The following is a 21,375-nucleotide window of genomic DNA, read 5'->3' on the forward strand; positions in this document are numbered from 1 at the left end:
TGTAGAGGAAGAGTGGGGAAGCCCATAGCAACCAATCAGATCGCTTCTTTCATTCTCACCACTCTTCCTCTGCACAGGTTTTGATAAATCCCCCCCCCCCCTAAGGGATACGTTTTGTAAATTGCATAACCCTGTGTTATTTTTAAGAAAACCAGTCATGAGAGTATTTTTGTGACAAGCTGGACTAGGTTTACTGAATGGGCCTTTATTCTCCAACATGACTTCAAAGTCCACCTTTATGTAACATCTGTTATCTGTTATCTTTTACCAATAATGATTTGGAATAATAGGGAATACAATAGACAATGAACAGACTGGGGGGGAGATGGATTTATCAAAATCTGTGCTGAGGAAAAGTTGACCAGTTGCCCATAGCAACCAACCAATTTAAAAATGAAAGTGGCGATCTGATTGGTTGCTATGGGCAACTTGTCAATATTTCTTCTGCACAAGTTTTGATAACTCTCCCCCAGTGTGTGTCTATATAGGCTTCTAATTTCCATTATACCTAAATCTGTAATGTATGCCATAAAGCAGTGGTCTTCAAACTGTGGCCCTCCAGATGTTGCAAAACTACAATTCCCAGCATGCCCGGACAGCCGTTGGCTGTCCGGGCATGCTGGGAGTTGTAGTTTTGCAACATCTGGAGGGCCACAGTTTGAAGACTACTGCCCTAAAGTAATACCTCTTCATCTGTGTCTCCTCTTCTATGTATAAACATGCACCCGAGCCATAAATGGGTATATTAATTGGGAAAGGACAATGAGCTGTCAGGCCTCTTGTCATCCACGGAAGTAAAAGGATGGGGAAGGTTGAAATCCAGCATGCTTAAACTTCCTATTCCGGAGGGTACATGTTAGTTAATAGGTGGGCTTTCCAAATATACAGTATAGTCTTTGCCTAAATTAATCCATTGTGTTAGATGTGACATAAATCAATGATGAAGTACTTACCATTGATACATAGCTGTGTATGTACAGTATAAACAAACGCCGATCTGCCACGTAAGAGGAAATTCCTGGCTTTTAAGTCTCAGAGACTACAACATGATGTAGTGTACATTACTAACTTAGAGCAAATGAACAGCTTTATGTGCAACTGAATATAGGAAGGTGATTATGGGTACAGTCACACGGAACGCATCCGCAGCATATTTCACTCTGCGGATGCGCTGATGGCAGTCACAAGAGTAAGCTCCCTGCTGCGGACAGGTAGCTCTGTAATTCCACTAATAGAAGACACGCATCAGGTAATTCACTGCTACATGTGGACACACACAACTACACAGCCACCCCCAAGGAACGCGCTCTTGTGACTGCCATCAGTGCATCCGCAACATGAAATATGCTGCAGATGCGCTCCTTTTAACCCTACCCAAAAAGAGTGAATAATGCTTGTTCATGAGCCCATATTGGTGACTTCATTGGTCCAAGACCATAATGGACAGAAAAAGCTTGACAGCACCCGGGCACACTACACAAAAATGAGTCAAAGAGTACATATACCACAGGCAGATGTCACACAGAGCTTTGCTACTGCTTTAATGATAAGACTGTTTCCCCTGGTTGAAGGCAATAGTTACACATTCTTTCCAGCTAAAAAGTCCTTTTTTTTTTTTTTTTTTTTAACTGGCTCAATAATTGACTTTTTATAAAAAAAAAAAAGAAAGAAATAAAAATAAAAAAGTACCTCTTTGGTGAGGCAGGTACCAAAGGAACGCATTGGAACATTTTGTAAACTGAATTGGCAATACAGCGCTATACTTTACTTTTATAAAGTTGGGTACCACAGATAGTCATCACAAAGCTTCTTGTGATTTATAAAAGAAGTTTAAAGCAGAGGCACGAAGCAAAAGAGAATTTATGTAGGATAAAAACATCCCTGTTTAGAGATTTTATATATATATATATATATATATATATATATATATATATATATATATAATTAAAAAGTGCATAATATTCTAGTTTGTATTTCATTGACATAATGTGGCCACAACGGCTCATGATTCCCACCTTTGGGTCTGTCACTGGTTTGCAATAGATGTTCTACTGCCTGACCAACAGTCTCTTTACTGGTGCAATATGCATCCGAGAGGAACAGCAGTGAGACGGGATGTCCCTTGGTTGTTTAATTCCACGGAGGGTCATGACGTTCTCAGCTGTTACAGTTTAGTCCTTTTTTAACAATAATTCATTTGATGACACAAGAGTTTTTAGTGTTTACAATACACTATCTGTACTACAAAGAATTGGCATTTTCCAACAACGGGGGCCCATCTCTGTGAATAGATGGATGTGGGGGCTCCCTTTTATAAGTTTTTGGTGGGAGCTTTGGGATAGGCTGAGAAGTGCTTTGTCTGGGTGGCACAGGAGGCCCAGTCATCGGAGGCAGTTCCAGTTCTTGCACTATTAAGGGGGGAGAAGGCATATGTCTTCTTGGTCCAAGGGGGGATGGAGTTTGTGGTGGAGGTGGGGTGAATGGTGACGGGCTATAAGGAAAGAAAGTGGTAGCATGTTCACTTTTCCGTCCTAGTGGAGGAGGCTGAAGATGTAGGGGAGAGCTGGAGAAGACATCTGGGGTGCGCACTGGTTCTCGAGGTGGTAAAAGTGGTGGGCTCTCAGGTCCTTCAGAAAGTGAAGAGCGTTCAGACATAGGATACCGTGGAGAGTACACCTTTGATGTAGGTTGCCGAGGAGGGATTGCTGGAGGGCTGTCTGTGTGTTTAGACATGATCTGCAAAAGGTAAGGAAACAAATGCTTTATAAGATGTGTAGTTAGGGCCAATGGATAAGGCTAGGCCTACAAGGCAACTTTTCCTATCACTAATGTGGTATTCAACTCCATGTAATGTTTACCCTGCAGCTGTAGCTCAAAAGGAATAGTCAATCATATAGCGTTACAAGAAGTCACAATGTAGTCCTGGAATAAGAATCAAAAATAAAGAGGTAATGTGCCCCTTACAACTGGAACAATGATAAGATAAGACTGTATCACAGCGTACACATATAGCCCATCAATCTCATCATAAAATGTTGTAGTGGAGCTCCTTTTTCTAGAGTAATTCACATAGAGAGCTCAATGATCAAATGGCTGCAAGTTTTGGAACATTCTGAGGACCAATTAGGAAGAACTGAAAGAACTAGTATGGGGCTGGTCATTGTCAGTCAGTGGCAATGTAATGTATTCACCGGAGATCGGGTGATTGGGTCGGTGAGAGCCATTGCAGCTCAGCCAATCACTGGCCACAGCACCAGGAAGTGTAGCATGGTGGGGTCCAGAGGCTACGGGGTTGAGTGAGGTAGGTATAGTTTTTTTTTATTTTTATAGTTTTTTGGTTTAAGCAAGCAGCCAGGACATTTTTTTTCTTTAACAAAAAAACAAACAAACACTTTTTGCCAGCCAACCTAAGAAAAAAGCAACAATTGATTTATGTCTGGTAAAATTTAGAGTGAAGATAAATATACTGATAGTACTTCGTATCTTTTACCTTAGAGGGGGACGACTCTGTAGGGGCGGATTCCGGTCGCCTACGAGGAGGAACAGGTGGGGGAACTTGTATTTCACCATAGTTCTTAGGAAAATTTATTGAGGATACTGACGAAGAACCTGAGGATAAGTTAATGGTTTGTTTAGATGAGTCACTCAAGAAAGATAAAGCAGTAATGCCTGATATTATCAGACCATGAAATGGCAGTACATAAAGCTGATCAGTTCTGGAAAGAACAGAATATAATGAATAATACAAATATGTCAAACCTTAAGTTTAGCCAATTCTGGTCTTAACCCCTTAAGGACCAGACCAATTTTATTTTTGCATTTTCGTTTTTTCCTCCTCTCCTTCTAAAAATCATAACTCTCTTATATTTCCATCCACAGACCCATATGAGGGCTTGTTTTTTGCATCACCAATTGTACTTTGGTTGCGCTGTACATTTTATGGTAAAATAAGTGATGTCATTACAAACAAATATTATTATTTATGTGGGAAAATTGAAAAGAAAACCGCCATTTAGCAAATTTTGGAAGGTTTTGTTTTCACGCTGTACACTTTCCGGTAAAATGACATGTTTTCTTTATTCTATGGGTAAATACGATTAACAGGATATCCATGATTATATGCTTTTCTATAATTGTACCGCTTAAAAAAAATCTCAAACCATTTTAACAAAATTAGTATGTTTGAAATTGCCCTATTTTGACCACCTATAACTTTCAAATTTTTCCGTATATGGGGCGATATGAGGGCTCATTGTTTGCGCCATGATCTGTAGTAGAGATGAGCGAACTTACAGTAAATTCGATTCGTCACAAACTTCTCGGCTCGGCAGTTGATGACTTATCCTGCATAAACTATTTCAGCTTTCAGGTGCTCCGGTGGGCTGGAAAAGGTGGATACAGTCCTAGGAAAGAGTCTCCTAGGACTGTATCCACCTTTTCCAGCCCACCGGAGCACCTGAAAGCTGAACTAATTTATGCAGGAAAAGTCATCAACTGCCGAGCCGAGAAGTTTGTGACGAATCGAATTTACTGTAAGTTCACTCATCTCTAATTTGTAGTTTTTATCAGTACCACTTTTGCTTAGGTCTTCCTTTTTATAAATTTTTTTATAAATTATTTTTGGAATAAAATGTGACAAAAAAGCAGCAATTTTGGACTTTTTTTTTTCTTTACGTTTACGCCGTTCACCGTACGGGATAATTAACAATATATTTTAATAGTTCACACTTTTACACATGCGGCAATACCAAATATGTGTATACAATTTTTTCTAATGCTTTTTTGGGGGGTTAAATGGGAGAAACTGACTTATTTTTTTTTTTTTTTTAACACTTATGTCCCCATAGGGACATAGTTGATTGCTAATACTGTTCAGTGCTATTATAGGACATAGCACTGCTCAGTCATCTTCTGCTCTGGTCTGCTCAATCTCAGACCAAAGCAGAAGACCCCAGGAGACGGCCAGAGCAAGGCGAGGGGACCTCTGGCCACCATGCTGGATGACCGGATCGCCGCGGCAGCGCTGCGGGTGATCCGATCATCCATTCAAAGTACCGCACTGCTACAGATGCCGTGATCTGTATTGATCACGGCATCTGAGGGGTTAATGGCGGACATCCGCGCGATCGCGGATGTCCGCCATTACCGGCGGGTCCCTGGCTGCTGATAGCAGCAGCGAGTAAATGTACGTCATGGTGCACTAAGTACCACGTCAACATGACGTACATTTACATCCATTGTCGTTGAGGGGTTAAGGATCAGGCCAATTTTTGTTTTAGTACTTTAGTTTTTTCCTCCTCCCCTTCTAAAAATCATAACACTTAATTTTGCACCTACAGATTCATATAAGGGCTTGTTTTTTTTCGTCACCAATTGTTCTTTTGTAATGACATCAAACATTTCATAACAAAATCTACGGCAAAACTAAAATATATATATATGTTTGTGGGGTGAAATTGTAAAAAAAACCCACCTTTTTGTAATTTTTGGGGGTTTCCATTTCTACGCAGAACACATTTTGGTAAAAATTACACCTTATCTTTATTTTGTAGGTCCAGATGGTTACAAGTAGAGATGAGCGAATTTACAGTAAATTCGATTCGTCACGAACTTCTCGGCTCGGCAGTTGATGACTTTAGTCTGCATAAATTAGTTCAGCTTTCAGGTGCTCCTGTAGGCTGGAAAAGGAGGATACATTCCTAGGAGACTCTTTCCTAGGACTGTATCCACCTTTTCCAGCCCACCGGAGCACCTGAAAGCTGAACTAATTTACGCAGGATAAGTCATCAACTGCCGAGCCGAGAAGTTTGTGACGAATCGAATTTACTGTAAATTTGCTCATCTCTAGTTACAAGGATACCCAATTTATGTAGGTTTTATTTACATTTTATTTAAATTGTAACTACATGCACCAAAATGTCATCTTCTGACCCCTATAACTTTTTTTTTATTTTTCTGCATTCGGGGCTATATGAGGGCTAATTTTTTGCTTCGTGATCCATAGTTTTTAACCCGTTTACGCAAAATCAGGTACATGTACCTGATGAATCGCGGTGACTTCGCGCAACATCAGGTACATGTACCTGATGGACATAAACTGTCACAGCGCCGCCGCGCGCTGTGACAGTTTTATGAAACTTGCTGTGCTACACAGCAGGACCTCCCTGAAGCCGGCCAGGGACCAATCGCAGCGGTCCCCGGCCGGCGATCGCTGCTATTGGTCCGTCAGTTCAGACGAACCGAAAGCAGGGATCTGGCGGCGGTCTCCTCCTTCCCCCTCTCCTCCGTCGCTTCATTCAGTGAAGCGATCGGTGGTGAGAGGAGCCCCGTTGGGGGAGGCCGCCCGCAGCACTCAGGATCGGAGCGCAGCTCCGATCCTGAGTTAACCCTGTAGACGCTGCGGTCACTGTGACCGCGGCGTCTATTAGGATTACAGAAGGAGGGAGCTCCAACTGTCACCATCGGCGCTCTGCAAAGTGAAAGCAGAGCGCTGATGGTTGCCATGGCAACCGGAGGACTGACAGTAGCCTCCGTTGCCATGGCAACATGAGTGATCAGTCTCTACCTAAGGTAGGGACTGATCTTTCCTATGCCTGTCAGTACTGACAGACATAGGCAAAATTCAATGGAGTACAGATGTGTACTCCATTGAATTCTGTGTATAACAGTAAAACAAAAAAAAGTTAAATGTGAAATAAAGTGAAAAAGAAATTAAAAAAGTGAAAAAAAAAATAAAAATGTGAAAAAAAATTAAAATAAAAAATATGAAAAATAAAATGAAAAAAATTGGAAAAAAATAGTAAAATAAATTATATATATATATATTACACCCCAACACAAACTCAAAAATAGTCCCCCCAAAAACATCAACATGTCCCGCAAAAAAAGAGTCCATACACAATTGCGTCAGTGAAAAAATAAAAAAGTTATGGCTCACAGAATACGGCGAATTAAAAACGTGATTTTTTTTACTAAAATCGTTTTTATGCTATAAATGAACTAAAATATAAAAAAAAGCATAGAAATTTGGTATCGCCGTAACCGTATCAACCTGCAGAGTAAAGTTAACATGTCTTTTATACCGCATGACGAACGACCTAAATTCTTTTAATAAAAAACAACAGCAGAATAGATTTTTTTATGTATATCACCTCATAAAAAATAAAATAAAAAACGCTCAAAGTGTCACATGTACCCCAGAATGGTACCAATAAAAGCGTCAACTTGTCTCCCAAAAATATTTTTTCACCCCAAGGCCTCTGCAACTTTATATGATGCCAACAAAATATCCTAAACTAAAAGGGTGCCCCAAAATCCACATAGCACTCCTTCATGTCTGAGGCCTGCATGAGAGACACATGGCGCAAAACGGCCACATATGGGATATTTCTAAAAACGTCAGAATTCAGGGAATAAATCTTGAGTTTTATTTCTTTGTCAACACCTATTGTGTTACAGAAAAAAATGGATAAAAATGAAAAATCTGCAAAAAAAATGAAATTTTTAAATTCAGCCTCCACTTTGCTTTCATTTCTGTGAAGCACCGAAAGGGTTAATAAACTTCTTTAATGTCATTCTGACTACTTTAAGGGGTGCAGGTTATAAAATGGGGTGATTTATGGGGGTATCTAACATTCAGGCCCCTCAATTCCACTTCAGAACTGAACTGGTCCCTGAAAAATCAGATTTTGAAATTTTCTTGAAAATCTGGAAAATTGCTGCTAAACTTATAAACCTTCTAAGATTCTAAAAAAGTCAAATAATGTTTATCAAATGATGGGAACATAAAGTAGACATATTGTAGATGTAAATTAATCATTAATTTGGTGCGATATGACTATTTATGGTACAAGCATAAAATGTAAAGTCTAGAAAAATGCTAATTTTTCATTTTTTTCGCCAAATTTTTCATTTTTTTTACAAAAAACGCTGAATATATCAATCAAAATTTACCACTAATGTAAAGTACAATATGTCACGAAAAAACAATCTCGGAATTGGATTGATAAGTAAAAGCATTCCAGAGTTATTACCACATAAAGAGACACATGTCAGATTTGAAAAAAAGGCCTTGGTCATTGAGGCCAAAACAGGCTGTTGAGCAAAGGGGTTTTAATCGGTACCATTTTTGCTTTGGTTGGACTTTTTTTATTGCTTTTTGTAGATTGTTTATGATATTTGAAGTAACCAAAACTGCACAATTTTGGAATTTGGTATTTTTTTACGTGTACGTCATAGACCAAGCGGTTTAACTAACCTTATATTTTAATAGTGTGGACATTTACGCATGCGGCGATACCACATATGATTGTTTATTTTTTTATTTAAAAATAAAAATGAAAGGGGGGAGGGGGGAGAATTATTATTTTTATTAGGGAAGGGGTTAATTCACTTTTATAAACTTTTTTTCTTACACTTTTTTTTTTTAGTCCTCGGATGTCCCTATCAGCTCCGCTGAGCTAACCGGCACCATTAAGCGCGCATTTAGATGCAATTATCAACATTGATCGCTACGTCTAAAGGGTTAATATGCCAGACAATGGCTCGATCGGCGATGCCCTGCATTAACCGTGGGTCATGGCTGCTGATAGCAACCCGGGATCCACCTGGTATGAAGCGTGCTCAACTCAGGGGCACACTTCAAACCCTGGTAACAGGACCAGGGTGTACAGGTACGCTCTTGGTCCTAAAGCACCAGTGATCAAGGGCATACCTGTACGCCTTAATTCTTCGCTTTTAACCACTTAAGGACCCAGGGTTTTTCCATTCTTGCATTTTCGTTTTTTCCTCCTTACCTTTAAAAATTCATAACTCTTTCAATTTTGCACCTAAAAATCCATATGGTGGCTTATTTTTTGTGCCACCAATTCTACTTTGTAATGACATCAGTCATTTTACCCAAAAATCTACGGCGGAACGGGAAAAAAAAAATCATTGTGACACAAAATTTTAAAAAAATAATAATAATAAAGCCATTTTGTAACTTTTGGGTGCTTCCGTTTCTACGCAGTACATTTTTCAGTAAAAATTACACCTTCTCTTTATTCTGTAGGTCCATACGGTTAAAATGATACCCTACTTATATAGGTTTGATTTTGTCGCACTTCTGTAAAAAAATCATGACTACATGCAGGAAAATTAATACGTTTAAAATGGTCATCTTCTGACCCCTATAACTTTTTTATTTTTCTGCGTATGGGGCGGTATGAGGGCTATTTTTTTGCGGTGAAGTTTTTAGCGGTACCATTTTTGTATTGATCGGTCTTATTGATCACTTTTTATTCATTTTTTCATGATATAAAAAGTGACCAAAAATACACTATTTTGGACTTAGGAATTTTTTGGCGCGTACGCCATTGACCATGCTGTTTAATTAATGATATATTTTTATAATTCGGACATTTCCGCACTTGGCGATACCACATATGTTTATTTTTGTTTCCACTGTTTTTTTTTTTATGGAAAAAGGGGGGCGATTCAAACGTTTATTAGGGATGGGGTTAAACGATCTTTATTCGCTTTTTTTTTTGCAATGTTATAGCTCCCATAGGGGACTATAACACTGCACACACCGATCTCTCATAGGAAAACCATTGATCAATGATCCTGCCACTTGATTGCTCATCCCTGGATCTCAGGCACTGAGCAGTCATTCGGCGATCGGACACCAGGAGGCAGGTGGGGATCCTCCAGCTGTGTCTCAGCTGTGTATCAGGTTTTGCCGCGGACATCCCGAACAGCCCCCTGAGCTAACCGGCAATGTTTTACTTTCAACTTTGATCGCCGCGTCTAAAGGGTTAATAGCGCGCGGCACCGCGTTCAGTGCCGCGCGTTATTAGCCACGGGTCCCAGCCGTTGTTAGAGGCCGGGCCCGACCCGCATACTTACCTCTAGAGATGAGTGAAGTTACAGTGATTCGATTCTGCACGAACCTCGCGGCTCGGCGGTTGCTGACTTTATCCTGCATAAATGAGTTCAGCTTTCAGGTGCTCCAGTGGGCTGGAAAAGGGTGATACAGTCCTAGGACTGCATCCATCTTTTCCAGTCCACCCGAGCACCTGAAAGCTGAACTACCGTATTTATCGGGGTATACCACGCACCGGCCTATAACACGCACCCTCATTTTACCAAGGATATTTGGGTAAAAAAAGTTTTTTACCCAAATATCCATGGTAAAATGAGGGTGTGTGTGTGCGCGTGTATACCCCGATACACCCCCAGGAAAGGCAGGGGGAGAGAGGCCGTCGCTGCCCGTTTCTCTTCCCCCCGCCTTTCCTGGGGTCTAGAGCCCTGCTGCCGGCCCTTCTCTCCCCCTGGTTATCGGCGCCGCTGCCCGTTCTGTCCCCCTGACTATCGGTGCCAGCGCCCCAATGCTGGCGCCGATAGCCAGGGGGAGAGAAGCGGCACCGACAGCCAGGGGGAGAGAAGGGGCAGCGGCACCCATTGCCAGGGCCGCTGCCCCGTTGCCTCCCCCCATCCCCGGTGGCATAATTACCTGATGCCGGGGTCGGGTCCGCGCTGCTGCAGGCCTCCGGCGTGCGTCCCCTTCGTCGTTGCTATGCACGGCGCGGCGCATGAAGTCATGCGCCGCGCCGTGCAGCGCATAGCAACGACGCAGGGGTCGCACACCGGAGGCCTGCAGCAGCGCGGACTCGACCCCGGCATCAGGTAATTATGCCACCGGGGATGGGGGGAGGCAACGGGGCAGCGGCCCTGGCAATGGGTGTGCCGCTGCCCCTTCTCTCCCCCTGTCTGTCAGCGCCGCTTCTCTCTCCCTGGCTATCGGCGCCGGCAATGGGGCGCCGGCACCGATAGTCAGGGGGACAGAACGGGCAGCGGCGCCGATAGCCAGGGGGAGAGAAGGGCAGGCAGCAGGGCTCTAGACCCCAGGAAAGGCGGGGGGGAGAGAAGCGGGCAGCGACGGCCTCTCTCCCCCTGCCTTTCCTGGGGGTGTATCGGCGTATAACACGCACATAGACTTTAGGCTAAAAATTTTAGCCTAAAAAGTGCGTGTTATATGCCGATAAATACGGTAATTTATGCAGGATAAAGTCAGCAATCACCGAGCCGCGAGGTTCGTGTAGATTCAAAGTACTGTAACTTCACTCATCTCTACTTACCTCACCCACTGGGAGATCTCCTTATTCCTGCTGCGCTCCTGTTCTTTCTCCTTCCCATTACATTTCGATTCCACACAGCCAAGTAGAGCTGCGTGCAGGAGTAGAAGGTCAGTGAAAGGAGTAAGAACACGCTGTAGTGGGGAATGGCAAATCTGACCGTGGCAGTATGCTGCACTTTATTGTTTACTGATTAGAGATATGCATTATGCAAAAATATATTTGCCCAGAAAAACCCTTAAAAGACTATGGACACTTTTTAATGCACTTCTTTATTGTACTATGGTGCAAAAACATTTTCTCACAGGTCTTTCCATAAAATTTTTGCTCAATTTTCCTTTTACAGCTGTATGTTGTGTCGCCCAATGCCTTAGTCTCCAACCCTCATCTCTGCTTTACTGTAGCAACTTCAAAGCTGATTTACAACCCAAGGTCAAGGGGTAAATTGCTTTAAAACTGCTTTAAAAAAAAAAAAAAATCCAGTTTCTTTAAAAAAATTCGGGCAGCACTAGAAGGGAGTCTAGTAGGTGCTTGCTGAAGATAGACTTGGTCCCAAAAGAATTCCCAGATAATCCAAACAATAGAAGATAGCAGCACTCAGGTATCTTGGTGAAAAGGTGTGTGGCAGCCGAAACGTCGCCTCTGATGTTGGGTGAATAAAGCCACACACCTTTTCACCAAGACGACCTGAAAGTGAAACCTTTTCCCTCTAGGCGTAGAGGATGCCCCTTGCTATAGATACAGTCCTGGATATAGATTATCAGTACATAACGTACATATCATACTGCCCTGATTATATATACCATTCCATTACATTTTTCTGATTGCCCATCTTTGAACCCTCTCCAGCCCCACTATATATCTTTCTTGTACACTGGTGCCCAAAAGCATACACAGTAATCCACGTGCGGTCTGACTAGGTCATTGAGTCTGACTGAGATCACATGAAGAAGCAGAAGTCTACATCCACAGAAGATATGGGGTTAATTCTCAAAGATGTTTAGAATAACCTCCCAGCCTAATTCCATCAAAAACTGTGTGAACGTGTGCCTAGAAGAATTGATGCCGTTTTGAAGGCCATACGAAATACTGATTTGGTTTACATTTATCTTCTGTTTGTTCACTTTGTACTTTGGTGATGTAGTAGAACTGAAACACTGATAAGTCACCACTGAACAACGGAAACTGCAAAAATATAGAACTTACGTGAATGAAAGGGGCTTGAAGGGTCTGAGTCAAACACACTGCAGACATCGGTGGTGCTGGTCGCCACAGAAGGCAGAGGAGGAGTCAGCGGCGTCCTGGGAGAATTCGGGGCAGATGCTGTACTTTCTGTTTCGCTCTCAGGGATGCGACTGTAGCTGATTTTTCTAGGTTCCTGCTGTAAAGGAGTGGGGTGTCTCATGGTGCCCGGTCTTGGGTTGGATGGTCGCACACCAGGTGACTTGAGGGGATAAGTGTACTTTTTTTGCTGAAAAAAAATAACTAATTAAATAAATAAAAATAAATAAATGTAAGTGTAGACTAAAACAGATTCTGAACCACTGGGATCTCTACTGTAAGGCCATGTTAACATGGTGGACATTCTGAGCAGAATCCTGCAAAAAAAATAAATAAAAAAATTCTGCATGGAAATTCCGTTCCATTCTGCTTTCAATGGGATTCTGCTGCACCGTGCAAATGGTGGAATTTCCGCGATAGATAAATCTGCTGCGGAAATTCCAGTGCTGGATTCTTCAGAATCGGAAAAGCATTGCCGTTTATAGAGCTAGCGCAATCCAAGCGCCGGCTGGAAATTTACGCTGTGTTAATATAGCCTTACTGGGAAAAAGCTTGGAAGGGTGGTCATGTGTGCAGTCACTATAGCAGTGTTTTCCAACCAGGGGTGCCTCCAGCTGTTGCAAAAATACAACTCCCTGCATGCCCGGACAGCCTTTGGCGTTCCGGGCATGCGGGGAGTTGTAGTTTTGCAACAGCTGCAGGCACCCTGGTTGGGAAATGCTGCTATTGTAACTATAGTGAATTAATCAGGAAGAAATAGGGGTAGCTTACATTGACCGTTGTTTACGGAGTCCCATTATTTAGCATGAAGAGTGATTCTCTACGATGGATTTTTTTTATTTACACCCCCCCCCCCTCCAAAATCATACCGTTATCTCTTATCTGGTAGGTCATGAACGTGAAAAAGTTGCCATGTTTAACCCATTCACGTAGGACTAGTTTCCAAATAATATCGATTCTACCCACAGGGGCCATATACTGACCAGCACCAACTACTTACAAATCGTGGCAGAGTCTTTGCATTTCTTGGCTCAATTTCCAAGGACTTCTTGAAGAGATAATCCTCAAACTCCTTTTCTGCAATGTTACCCATTGGATTCAGATTTTCAAAAAATCTCTGAAATTAAATACATTTTTATTATTATTTTTTTTTTTTTTTTACTTTTATCAATTTCAAAGACGGGTGATGGTCAATGTTGTTGTTGTACATGTGTATACTTACCCGGATGTCAGCCTCTACTTGTAAACAGTATGGCTGATTCTGGTACTGCTGTATTTCCCCTGTGATCTCAGCCACTTTCCTCCGTTTGCTAAAATTCACCAGTTCTTTCCCGTGCCTCTTTAGAAAATCCGGGTTGCCTTCTTCTGTTTTTAGAATGTTGGTCAAATAAATTCCTGAAGTAGAAATATAAATAGATTTTATAATTTGACTATTTAATAGCCAACTGATCAGGCTTATCGGAGCTTTTTCACAATTATAGTGTATATAGCCAGTCTTAATTAATGCTTGATGGCATTTTTGTTTTGATCAGACTTTTTGATCGCTTTTTATAAAAAAATTTTATGGTATAAAAAGTGACCAAAAATACGATACTCTGGATTTTTTTTTTTTACGTGTTCGCCATTGATCGTGCGGATTAACTAATTATATATTTTAATAGTTTGGACATTTACGCACACGGCGATACCACATGTTTATATTTATTTTTATTTACATAGTTTTTTTAATGGGAAAAGGGAGGTGATTCAGACTTTTTTTTATGGGAGGGGTTAAATCACATTTATTAACACTTTATTTTCAGGGGACTATAACATTGCATACACTGATCTCTTAGGGTGTGTTCCCACCTAGCGTATACGCAGGGTATTTCACGCTGCGCAAAATTTACAGAAGCAGCGGGAAATACGCTGCGTATTCCTTGCTCACTATACACACAGGGCTTTCCGGCGGCAGCCCTATGTGTACAGTGAGTTTTGGAGGCGGAGCCGTGTGTCGGCGTGACTGTGACGCGCGGCTCCACCTCCAAAATTCATTGCACACATAGGGCTGCCGCCGGAAAGCCCTGTGTGTATAGTGAGCAAGGAATAAGCAGCGTCTTTCCCGCTGCTGCTGTAAATTTTGCGCAGTGTGAAATACGCTGGGTATACGCCAGGTGGCAACGCACCCTTACACTGTTCACTGCCATGCATCCATGCATTAACATGGCACTCCCCGTGCCTGGATCTCAGGCATGGAGCAGTCATTCGGCGATCGGATACGCAGGAGGCAGGTAGGGATCCTCCTCGTGTCCTACAAGCTGTTTGGGATTTCACCGCGGCGGTCCCGAACAGCCCGACTGAGCTGCCGGGATGGTTTCGGTTTCACTTCAGATGCGGCGGTCAACTTTGATTGCCACGTCTGAAGGGTTAATATCGGGCATCATCGCGGTCTGTGATGTCCGGTGTTAGTCGTGGGTCCCGGCCATTGATGGCCGCCGGGACCGACCAGATATGATGCGGGGTCACCGTGTGACCCTGTGTTATATCACGGGAGTCGGCGCAGGATGTAAACATACGTCCTGCGTCATTAAAGGGTTAACCTTTCTAAAATACTTCATAAGTAACTTTTTTTTTTTAAAGAAATCATGGCTTATACAAAAACACCACTGGGGGCCCCATACTATCCAGAACATAATCCTATCTGGCTGTAGCATTATTTTTGTCCAAGCTGGAGCACAGGCAGAGACAAAGTCCAGTAAGTGAAGGTGGGACTAGCTCTCCTCTGTGCTCACTCCTGTCCTGTATCAGATTGCAGCATGAAAACAGAGAGAAGGGGGTTAGAGAGCAGCCTGTAGTGATTGGATGAAAGGATGTTACACGGCAAAGCAGACTCATGGAGAAAGATGAGTCATGCAGTGTGAGGACACGCCCTCCTCCTCCAAAAGAACAGAATGACAAACCAATTGAGCAACAGTAAGAAGGTATTTTTGAAAGAAATATAGGTGCTAGACACATAAAATTTTTATGTACAAGATCAGGATTAAGTACTGAGTTACATATAACAACTTTTTTGTGGGATATAAAAGGTATGCTTTAATCTATTGTCCATATTCTGCAAAGAGCAGCGAAACAGGAAGAGAAAGTTATAGGAGAGATACTTACCGCAGAAAGGCACACATGGTGGATTAATTGACCTGAGTTTAGCCAAATATTTCTTTTGGTGGTCTTCACTCAATTCATGAGCTTCTTCTAGAATCTTCCTCTGACGACTTGGAACTTGCTATACAGACAAAGACATGTAAAGTAAAATACACACACATGAATAAAAGAAATATCATTAAAATGATGAGGCAAAAGTATATTTGCCTAAGAAATACAAAAACACATGGTAAGGTTCTGTAGCCCTTTTCACAGGTTTCACAATGCAGTGCTATTTATGTCTTCAAAATGACAACTCAGCAAAATCCAACGCACCACTCTACTGCAAGCCAATACCAGTGAGGTCTGACATTGCGTTGTGGTCACTGTTTAATGCAAGCATGAACAGAGCCTAAGATGCATAGAAACTTACACTGCAGGTTGTTATGCAAATATGTGTTTATGCAATACACCTTATCTACAGAGATTTCGTGTTGGAATATAAGAGTTCAGAGAGTGATATATTATACCATAATACAGGATGCAATATAATTTTTATGTAAATTAATAGTAAACAGAAATTTCTCATTTTAAAATTCTTTTACTAGAAATAAGAATTCAAGTAGAGAAAACAGACATGGTCGCACATCCACAAATTGTATTTTGATCTAATTGCTTCTCTGCAGAAATTCAAAAACTAACAGGTTGTTTGTATACATTTTTGATCAAAAACTACAAGCCCACTCGCCACGTCAAGGCCACCTATTTAGAGTGGGTCCCTAACATAAATAGCGTCCACCACCGCTGCAACACCTGTGCCCACGGGGGGGGTCTCCTCACAGACACAGTGCCACGGCAGCAATGGACGCCGCACAGCACCACACAAGTGTGAACAAGGTGTAAAAGCTCACTTACCATGTGCTCCAAGTCAGACTGGGAGGCTACCAGAAAAGAAAGGGCCCTGTTCAGCTTCCTGATCATTTATATTGGGTTGGACTGAGGGGGTGGGGCAGAGTGCAGACCAAGTTTTAAAAAAACAAAAAAAACAAAAAGCAGGAAGCTGCTCAGGGCCCTTTATTTTCTGGTAGCCTCCCAGTTTGACTGTGTATGTGACCTTTTACACCTTGTTCACACTGGTGTGGTGCTGTGCGGTGTCCATTGTTGCCGTGGCACCATGTCTGTGGGGAGGTGTGGCCCTGGGACTGGTTTGAGTGGCATTGGGGCTGCTCTGCCAGTGGGTCGTTCCCCCTGTGCGCACTGGTGTTGTTGTGGTCGCCGCCCGGTGCTGCGCCATTTTATGCTAGGGACGTTAGGGACCCACTCTAAATAAGTGGCCTTGACGTGGCGAGTGGGCTTGTACTTTTTGATCAAAATGTATACTAACAACCTGTTAGTTTTTGAATTTATGCTGAGAAGCAATTAGATCAAAATACAATTTGTAGATGTGCGACCATGTCTGTTTTATCTACTTGAATTTACTAGAAATAAGAATTCCTGCATAGAGCCTTCCTTCTAATATAAAGGCTGATTTGCTATATACCGTATTTATCGGCGTATAACACGCACTTTTTAGGCTAAAATTTTTAGCCTAAAGTCTGTGTGCGTGTTATACGCCGATACACCCCCAGGAAAGGCAGGGGGAGAGAGGCCGTCGCTGCCCGCTTCTCTCCCCCTGCCTTTCCTGGGGTCTAGAGCGCTGCTGTCGGCCCTTTTCACCCCCTGGTTATCGGCGCCGCTGCCCGTTCTGTCCCCCTGACTATCGGTGCCGGCGCCGATAGCCAGGGAGAGAGAAGCGGCGCCGACAGCCAGGGGAAGAGAAGGGGCAGCGGCACCCATTGCCGGCGCCGCTGCCCCGTTGCCTCCCCCCATCCCCGGTGGCATAATTACCTTAGTCGGGTCCGCGCTGCTCCAGGCCTCCGTCGTGCGTCCCCGGCGTCATTGCTATGCGCTGAACGGCGCGGCGCATGACGTCAGAGCGCCGCGCCGTGCATAGCAACGACGCTGGGGACGCACGACGGAGGCCTGGAGCAGCGCGGACCCGACTCAGGTAATTATGCCACCGGGGATGGGGGGAGGCAACGGGGCAGCGGCGCCGGCAATGGGTGCCGCTGCCCCTTCTCTCCCCCTGGCTGTCGGCGCCGCTTCTCTCCCCCGGCTATCGGCGCCGGCACCGATAGTCAGCGGGACAGAACGGGCAGCGGCGCCGATAACCAGGGGGTGAAAAGGGCCGACAGCAGCGCTCTAGACCCCAGGAAAGGCAGGGGGAGAGAAGCGGGCAGCGACGGCCTCTCTCCCCCTGCCTTTCCTGGGGGTATATCGGGGTATACACGCGCACACACGCACCCTCATTTTATCATGGATATTTGGGTAAAAAACTTTTTTTACCCAAATATCCTTGGTAAAATGAGGGTGCGTGTTATAGGCCGGTGCGTGGTATACCCCGATAAATACGGTACTAACTAAGTACTAAAACTTTAGTAATATAAGGTTTGATGTGTATAGAAGACACAGATGGTCACAGTGTGCACTCACCTCAAAGGTATTATCCAGCCTGTATATTGGTGAAGAGTTCATGGCACTTACAACTTCAAGTACTCCATTAAAATTGTTTAGCTCTTGAAAAACCTGGAGGATTTCAATGATTCGACTCACAACTACCACCCGCTCCTCAAGATTTTCTGTTTCTACAATACATCTGTAGGGCAATAGAGGAATAAAACAAAAACATTAATGTATGGCAGCCATAAAAGAACCAACAAATACAATATAAAAAAAAAACATTTGTAATAGATGTCACCATACAGTATCTAGTAGTAGTCCATTAGTAGTAGATGCCACCATATCTAGTAATGAAGAAAGGAGTCAATAAACTGCTCCGTATGTGATATGTATTTTTATGAGGTAGTGCTCTATGTTCTCCATCACTTTATGCTCCATGGTAATATTTGTCACCTTACCAGGACACCAGGTTGGAGTATCCCACAAACCATCTTTGTTTGACTCCACTCTCCACTTTATAATGAACAGTAAGAACACTGCTTATAATTAACTCTTTTTTTTTTTTCTAAATTAAGGTTTACGCCATTTACTGTGCATGATCATAAACATTTTAATAAATAGTTTGGACAATTCTGCACATGGTGATACCAAATAGGTTTATCATTTTTATTTTTGTAAAATAGAAAAAGGCTAATTTTAAATTATTTTATTAAGGGAGGGGCTTTTACATACAATTTTATTTTACATTTTTTCCTATAGGGGACTTTTATATTGCCTCGTCTAGGGGTTAAAGGGAACCTGTCTTCACTTTCACGTAGCCTGAACCACAAGTCATCGGGGCATCGGCTTCTCCCTGCCTCACCAACTTTGATTGATAGATCACTATATGACTGGGCATAGGGAGAGATTTACAATGCATTCGGAAAGTCTTTAGACTCTTTTCATTTTCTAACATTTCATAATGTCAAATCCTTGTGCTAAAATTAAATAAAATCAAGTAACCCCCCCCCCCGCACTCAATCTCCCATAATGAGAATGTGGAAACAGAAAACATTTTTGAAATTTTTAAGAATGTAATAAAAAGTAAAAACTAAAATTACTCATGGACACAACTATTCACTTGACATCCCTCCCATTTCTATTGACCATCTCTGATGTTTCTACCCCTTTATTGGAGTCACCAGTGGTAATTACACATGATTGAACATGGTCTAGAAAGACACAGCCCTATCTATATAAGGTCTTACAGCTGACAAAAACCAAGCCATGAGGAAGAAACAACTGCCTGTAGAGCTTAGAGACATGATTGTGTGCAGGCACAGATCTATAGAAGTGCACAAAGGCTGTCTGCTATTCCAGGTTTGTGGCCATCTGTCTTTACATAGAAGAATTTAGCAAAAAATGGCTCAGAAGGAAGCTACAAAAACATGAGGCATATGATATGACTACCCTTTTAATGTAAAAGAAAAAATACTTTTGGTCTGTCCTATGGAGCTATACATATCCCCATAACATATTTAGAGGCCACCATCAGCCACAGGGCATGCAACATAGAAAATACTAGAATTTACATGCCTTTTCAGGTTGACATGCATACATTAAAAGGTTATCCAAAGAGTTAACCTCCAGTAAATGTACTAGTCCTTTGGATGTGGTTTATGTGGACAGTAAGGAGTAATAGCGTCTGTAGAAAACATAGGTCAATGCATATAAAGTAGTCCTGTAACTGCTGAACAATATTGCCCTGTAAATAAAATCTCAGATAGAAGGTTCCCTAGATGTAAGTGCCAATTGCCATTATTACTTAAAAAAAAAAAAAAAAGATTACAAAAGGTTGTCTGGTAGAGACACTTCTTTTTAAAAGGGGTACTCAGCCCCTAGACATCTTATTGCCTATTCAAAGGAAAGGGGATAAGATGTCTGATCGCTGGGGTCCTGCCGCTGGGGACCCCTGGGATCTCCCTGCTGCATCCGGAGTTCATTTAGAGCGTCAGGTGCAGCTCTAGAGGCATGTGACATCACGGCCACGCCTCCTCCCATAGACTTGCATTGAGGGGACGTGGCCGTGACTTCACGAGCCTCTGTCCCGCTTCACCAGTCATCCGGCATGGAGCGAAGTTCACTCCGTGCACTGGATGTCTGGGGCACCACAGTCGAGATCAGACATCTTATCCCTTATCCTTTGGATAGGGGATAAGATGTCTAGGGGCACCAGTTTGGATTCTCTAACCCCCAGAAAACTACACACATTGCTAGGGAAAGAAGTCACTCATACATTTTCCTAGTAGTGGTTAACCGAAGCAATTCTCCACCCCGACTCCAAGCGGAGATTTATTGCCTATTTAGAATGTTTATTTTGCTAGAAAGCAGTTGACGAATCCTTGGAAAGTCAATGGCCCAAGAGAACACTGATGGCAGCAAAAACAGTGTTAATATTAGAAAAACAATCCAAATCTAAATGTGTTCATATACAACTATTACAACAATAACATAAGAGGATGTGAGGAACGCAGGAAACCAGTCAAGTTATAAGGTGCCAGCACTACTGAGCTTCCAGGTATTAACAAGATGTAAACAGTTTTCCCCAAGTAGGTGATTTAAACGTTCCTCTTAACCTCAGAAGCCGGGAGATGAAAACAGGAGCATTATGCTGGCTAAGTGCTGGCACCGCTCCATGAAGGTAGGTTACACAACAATGCTTGAGGCGCAGAAACTTAAAGGAAGCACACAGCTTGAGACAATGGAAAGTAAAGTTGTTACTTTCAAAATAACTTCATTTTCCAAAACAGTAAAAGTCGGTAAACATTCAGCTACGGTGTCAAATGGGCAAACTTATGTATTATTAAAATGGTCATCTACAAATATCGTCATTGTTCACCACAAAATCTAATATGTGCAAAACACCTCTACCTCAGAATACCCTTCCATGCTGCTCTTTGGATAAAAAACATGTTTAATGCACATTATCCATTGTATACAATTGTTCTGTCTTTTCATTGGGTTTTACAAAGTAGTAAACATGTGTCAAGTTGTGCCGACATAAAAATAGATCTAATTGCAGACATTGTGGCACTGGGGCTATTTAAAAAGTAATGGAGATCATGTTGATCAATGTTAGGCTGGGTTCACACTGTGTGCTATAAGTTTATGTACAAAGCATTCAACATACATGATAAATGTGTACATACGTTCGCATTACCAGACAAGAGTGTCCTTTTGGCCTCTGTGTTACCATAAAAAAAGCTAAACATTTTTATTAAAATGAAACAATGGAATAAACTTGTGACATACAAAAAAAAGATAATAAGTTGTCCCTAAATGTCTTTAGGGACATTTTCTTTTCTGTAAAGTGGTTGTATCT

The 21,375-nt window shown here is 42.4% G+C and overlaps 1 protein-coding gene across 1 annotated transcript in view; it reads right to left on the reverse strand.

Annotated features, from left to right (window-relative positions):
- Positions 1-1,504: 1,504 nt before the first annotated feature.
- The window catches only part of SOS1 (SOS Ras/Rac guanine nucleotide exchange factor 1), a 125,411-nt gene continuing 105,540 nt past the window's right edge, over positions 1,505-21,375 (reverse strand). Inside the window, exons 16-22 of the mRNA XM_056567469.1 lie at positions 18,048-18,210; positions 15,540-15,657; positions 13,621-13,793; positions 13,399-13,515; positions 12,324-12,588; positions 3,491-3,609; positions 1,505-2,736 (exon numbers count right to left, since the gene is read on the reverse strand). Coding sequence (XP_056423444.1) covers positions 2,242-2,736; positions 3,491-3,609; positions 12,324-12,588; positions 13,399-13,515; positions 13,621-13,793; positions 15,540-15,657; positions 18,048-18,210 — 1,450 coding nt within the window. The 3' untranslated portion in view covers positions 1,505-2,241. The remainder of the gene's footprint in view (positions 2,737-3,490; positions 3,610-12,323; positions 12,589-13,398; positions 13,516-13,620; positions 13,794-15,539; positions 15,658-18,047; positions 18,211-21,375) is intronic.

Source organism: Hyla sarda, chromosome 3 (assembly GCF_029499605.1).
Source record: "Hyla sarda isolate aHylSar1 chromosome 3, aHylSar1.hap1, whole genome shotgun sequence".
Classification (NCBI taxonomy): domain Eukaryota; kingdom Metazoa; phylum Chordata; class Amphibia; order Anura; family Hylidae; genus Hyla; species Hyla sarda.